The sequence below is a fragment of the Elephantulus edwardii genome, unplaced genomic scaffold (genome assembly GCF_000299155.1).
Source record: "Elephantulus edwardii isolate Elephantulus edwardi_28Jun2011 unplaced genomic scaffold, EleEdw1.0 scaffold00082, whole genome shotgun sequence".
NCBI classification, from domain to species: Eukaryota; Metazoa; Chordata; class Mammalia; order Macroscelidea; family Macroscelididae; genus Elephantulus; species Elephantulus edwardii.
The window spans coordinates 2,250,570-2,255,783 of NW_006399832.1; the positions used below are offsets into that span (position 1 = coordinate 2,250,570).

Consider the following 5,214-nt stretch of genomic DNA (forward strand, 5'->3'; position numbering starts at 1 on the left):
AGGGGAAGACCCTCTATGAGGTGGATTGATTCAGTGACTGGGGTACTCAGGATGGGTGTGTCGGGGGCAATGAGATTGGCACAGGATAGAGCAGGGTTTAGGGCTGTTGTATATAGGGTCGCTATGAGTCGCAGACGACTCGACGGCACATAACAACAACAACGACAAGCTTTATTAAAGTTTTTAAAAACGGGTGTCCATGCCAGTGAGGATAGTGGTGGGGAAAAGGGAAGGGTAAGAGTAGAAGGAATTCTGTCTTATTGGTAATATAGCTCTAGCTCCAGGTTCATCCCATTGTGGATTTCATAGTTGCCCAAGCACACGTGGTCCTTGAAAATGGTGTACCACTTCTTAAGGACAATTTTGTTCCAGCGGGTGCCGGTTTGGGCTGCGATGAGCTTCTTAAGATCTCCAATGGTGTCATCAGTGTTGCACTTAAGGCAGACCTTCTTCCCCAGACGGTCGTTGCAAACCACCTCGATCATTCTGGCTTGGGCTCAAACCTGCTTGGAACCAGCGATGCCACAAGCTTCGATGTCCCTTTCTTAACAACATGTCCAAAGTATGTGATACAAGCTTCACTACCTTTGCCTTCAAGGAGCACTCTTACTGCACTTTACCTAAGACATACTTGTTTGTTCTCTGTGCTGTGTAAGTTTGTAAGGTCATGGACTTCAGAAAAGGACCAGAAAATAGGAAAGCTTAAAGGCAGCTTTATGTTGAGACAAAGCTTCTTTATCTTTACCTTCAAGGAGGACACTGACTGCACTTTCTGTAAGCCATATCTGTTCATTCTCTTGGCTGTGTTATGTTGTAAAATCACAGACTCGAGAAAGGGACCAGCAAATAGGAAAGCTTAATGGCAACTTTATTAAGGGGGCTCTTTCCCAGGTGAGGTTCCTTGATCTGGGAAGAGATGCTGAGGAAGTCGCACTTAGGGTGTATGGGGAGGGGGGGAGTGTTATAGTGGGCCTTACAGGGAGGGGGAAGGGTAAGGAGGGACATTCCATTTTGATTAAGAGTTCAGTCAGGTGAGCGAGGCCATTCGCATTCTTTTGATTCCTTATCCCCCTGGCCTAACAGGCTGTCCATGGGATGTTCAGCTCTTCTCCAACACCACGGCTCTAAGGCATCAATTCTTCTTCTGTGGTCCTTATTTATTGTCTGGCTTTTAGATGCATTACAGGTATTAAAAAGACCATGGTTTGATTAGACACACCTTTGTTTTTAAAATGACATAATTGTTCTGCAGGATCTTGGAGAGGTCCTGGACAGCAGACTTTTCCAGTTGTTGATGTAAGATGAAATCATTAAAATATAAATCTCTTCCAGTCACTTGGCCAAGTAGCTTCCAAATTTTCTGGCATAGACTGGTGAGCATGTACAGGGTACATCTGTTAGTTGAAACATGTCAATTGGTTTTCTATTGATTTGGGGGGCCCTTTTTTAGCCAATGCCTTCAATTCAGCTTGAACTTACTCCCTCATAATCATTGACTCTATTATATGCTATTTTCAGAAATATTTTAATGTTAGCCAATTTTTTAGTACAGTGACTGTGTATTTCCTCTATCGTTTTTTGATGCTTCTTGGATCATTCAAGATTTTTCCTATAGCATTTCTCAGTATTACAACTCAAGGCAACTTTTAAAATGTATAGGGATTGTGTATCAATGAAGGAGTTTTTCTCTTGCTTTTCAAGGAGAGGAGCAAACTGGAGGTGGGGGTAGGGGTGAGTGGGTGGGGAGAAAAGGGCAACAATAAAAAAAATGTATAGTGAGTTCTTTTATTTTCCAACTCTAGCTATCTGCACATTTCATTGTTTTGTCTTCTTGAGGTGCACTTTAAAATCTGTTCATCTCCTTTTCTTCAACATTTCTTCCTTTCGCTTTGACTTCTTGTCATTCTAGTGTAATTTTCAGTCTCTTCTGATATCAATTTTGATCTTTTCTTCCTTCTCTGCCTTTATACCAACCTTTTGCTCTCTTCATGGTTATCATGGATGTCATACTGCAACTCATGTCTTTTTCAGTCATTAGTGTTCAATGCCTTAAACCTATTACTGAGGTGATTTTTAAATTCAAATGGCATAGACAGGTTTTGAAAACCCTATGGAAAAATAGAATACAGATAGTTATAGTAGCAGGTGTAGAACCCAGATGTTGTTGGTGCTATTAGGTGCCATGGAGTCAAATAATACAACTCATAGTGACCCTGTGAACAATAGATCTTTGCTATCCTGTGATATTCTTACAATCTCTGACACACTCTAGTCTTTTGCTGCAGTCACTGTGTCAACCACCAGGTTGAGGGTATTCCTCTCTTTTGCCTTTTCTCCACCTTCCTAAGCATGATATCTTTCTCTTAGCATCATGCTCAAAGTATGTGAGACAAAGCTTCACTATCCTTGCCTCTAAGAAGCACTCTGGCAGAACCTTCTGCAAGATGTATCTGTCTTTTGACAGTTCATGAGATATTCAATTGTTGTTGTTGTTGTTATGTGCCATCGAGTTGCTTGCAGCTCATAGTGACCCTATGTACCACAGCCCTAAACCCTGCTCTATCCCTTGCCAGTCTTATTGTCTCCTATCCCCATCTCCCCAGTGAAATCAATCCATCTCATCAAGGGTCTTCCTCTCCTGCACTGTCCCTCCACCCTGTCAAGGATTTTGTTCCTCACCAAGGACTGATCTAGCCTTGCAACATGTCCAAAGTATGTCAGATGGAGCTTCAGAATCCTTGCCTCCAAGGAGCAGCCTGGCTTTACCATCTCCAGGATGAACTTGTTTGTTCTCCAAGCAGTCCATGGTATATTCAATACTCTTCTCCAACATCAAAGCTCAAAGGCATCAACTTTCCTTCTATCATCATGCTCTCTGATGCGTAGCAAGTAATTGCAAAGGCCATGGACTGTATCAGACACACCTTAGTCTCCAGATTGACATTGTTGCTCCTCAGTACTTTGGAGAGGTCTCTGACAGTAGACTTTCCCAATGCAATTCATCTTTTAATTTCCTGGCTGCTGATACCAAGAGTGTTTGTTGTAGAGCCAACTAAACTGAAGTTGGGAACAATCTTAATCTCTTCATCATCCATCATGATGCTGTCAACCGGCCCAGTGGTGAAAATCTTTGTTTTCTTGATGTTGAGCTTCAATCCATATTGAAGGCTGCAATCCTTGACCCTCTACAGCCAGCACCTCAGGTCCTCTTCAACTTCAGCAAGAAAGGTTGTATCATCTACATAGCACAGATTGTTGATGAGTGAGTCTACCTCCAATCCTGATGCTACACTTCTCCTCATAGAGCCCAGCCTCCCGGATTATCTGTCCTGTTTATAGATTGAAAAGATATGGAGATAGGGCAGCCTTGATGCACACCCTTTTCCAATTTTGAACCATACAGTGTTTCCTTGCTCTGTTCTGACAACTGCCTCCTGGTCCAAGTATAAGTTTCACGTAAGCACAATCAAGTATTCTGGGACTCCCATTCTTCTCAGAGTCAGCCATAGTTTGTCTTCTCCAATATCACAGTTTAAAAACATCAATTCTTCTTCTGTCATCTTTAATCATTGCCCAGCTCTCAGCAGTAGAGCAAGAGATTAAAAAGACCAGACTTGAATCAGGTACACTTAGTCCTCAAACTTAGATCATTACTCCTCAATAATTTGGAGAGATCCCTGACTGCAGACTTTCCCAATGCAATACTTGTCCTTTCCTGACTGCTGGTACCAAGTGTGTTGATTGTGGATCCAAGTAAAATGAAGTCATTCAGTTTCAATTTTTCTCCTCTATCATGATGTCACTTTTTGGCCCAGTGGTGGAAATGTTTGTTTTCTTGATATTGAGATAGAATCCATATTGAAGGCTACAGTGTTTGATCTTCTGTAGCAAGTTCTTCAAGCCCTCATTACTCTTATCAGGAAAGGTTGTTTTATCTATGTTAAATCAGTTGTTGATAAGTCTTCCAATCTGGATGCCACATTCTTCTTCATAGAGTCTAGCTTCTGGAATAATTTTCTCACCATACGGTTTGAGGATACCAGCTGCTCCAAGGGAGAAAGATAGTCAGTCTCCTCCTGTGTGGTTAACTGCCTCTAAAAACTCTCCAGAGGGTAAGCTATGGGGCAGTTCTGACACTATGGTACACAAAAACAACAAATTAAATAGGTATGGAGAAAGGATACAATCCTGGTACACACCTGTCTTAATTTTAAACCATGTAGTGTTCTCTTCTTTGTTCAGACAGCAGCTTCTTGATCTAAGTATAGACTTCACATGAGCACAATCAAGTGTTTTGTGATTCCTATTCTCAATATTAGTCATAATTTGTTTTGATCCACAAGGTCAAATGCCTTTGCATAGTCAAAAAAGCACCAATAGTCATTCTTCTGGTATTCTTTGCTTTCAACCAGGATCCATCTGACATCAGCAATGATATCCCTGGTGCTATGATCTTTTCCAAATCCAGCTTGAACATCTGGCAGTTCTCTGTCTATGTACTTTTCTATGTATATGTAGAGCCCAGATGGGAAGTCACTTAAAAAATGAGAAGAAACAGCTGCAAACATCCACTAAAACCTGGAATGTGGACTTGTTGAAGTATGGCTATAGAACAACTCTAAGTTGTAAACAAAGGAAACGGAACATAAAGTTAGATATTCTAGGCATCAGTCAGCTGAGATAGACTGGAATTAGCCAATTTAACTTGTTGTTAAGTGCCGTCGAGTCACTTGTAACTCATAGCCACCCTATATACAACAGCTCTAAACTCTGCTTTGTCCTGTGCCAATCGCACTGTCTCCGACACACTCATCCCAATTGCCCCAGTCACCGAATCAGTCCACCTCCCAGAGGGCCTTCCCCTTCTGTGCCTGCCTTCCACCCTGTCAAGCATGATGTTCTTCTCCAAGGACTGATCCCTCCTTACAACATGACCAAAGTATGTCAGACAAAGCCTCAGAATCCTTGTCTCCAAGGAGCAGCCCAGTTTAACCCTCTCCAGGATGAATCTGTTTTGTTAGCAGTCCATGGTACATTCAATACTCTTCTCCAGCACCACAGCTCAAAGGCATCAATTCTCCTTCTATCTTTCCTAGTCATTGTCCAACTCTCTGATGCATAACAAGTGATTACAAAGACCATGGCCTGTACCAGACACACCTTAGCCTTCAGAGTGACACCATTGCTCTTCAGCACTTTGGAAAGGTCCCTAAC

The 5,214-nt window shown here is 42.1% G+C and overlaps 1 protein-coding gene across 1 annotated transcript; it reads right to left on the reverse strand.

Moving 5' to 3' along the window:
• Positions 1-257: 257 nt before the first annotated feature.
• LOC102850592 (ubiquitin-like protein 5-like) lies at positions 258-485 on the reverse strand. The gene has a single exon (XM_006889840.1). It carries the CDS (start codon positions 483-485, stop codon positions 258-260), a length of 228 nt encoding a protein of 75 aa, XP_006889902.1.
• Between the last annotated feature and the right edge of the window lie 4,729 nt (positions 486-5,214).

Excerpts from the sequence above, each read along its gene's own strand:
- LOC102850592 (XM_006889840.1), bottom strand. The coding sequence starts at position 485 with ATGATCGAGGTGGTTTGCAACGACCGTCTGGGGAAGAAGGTCTGCCTT.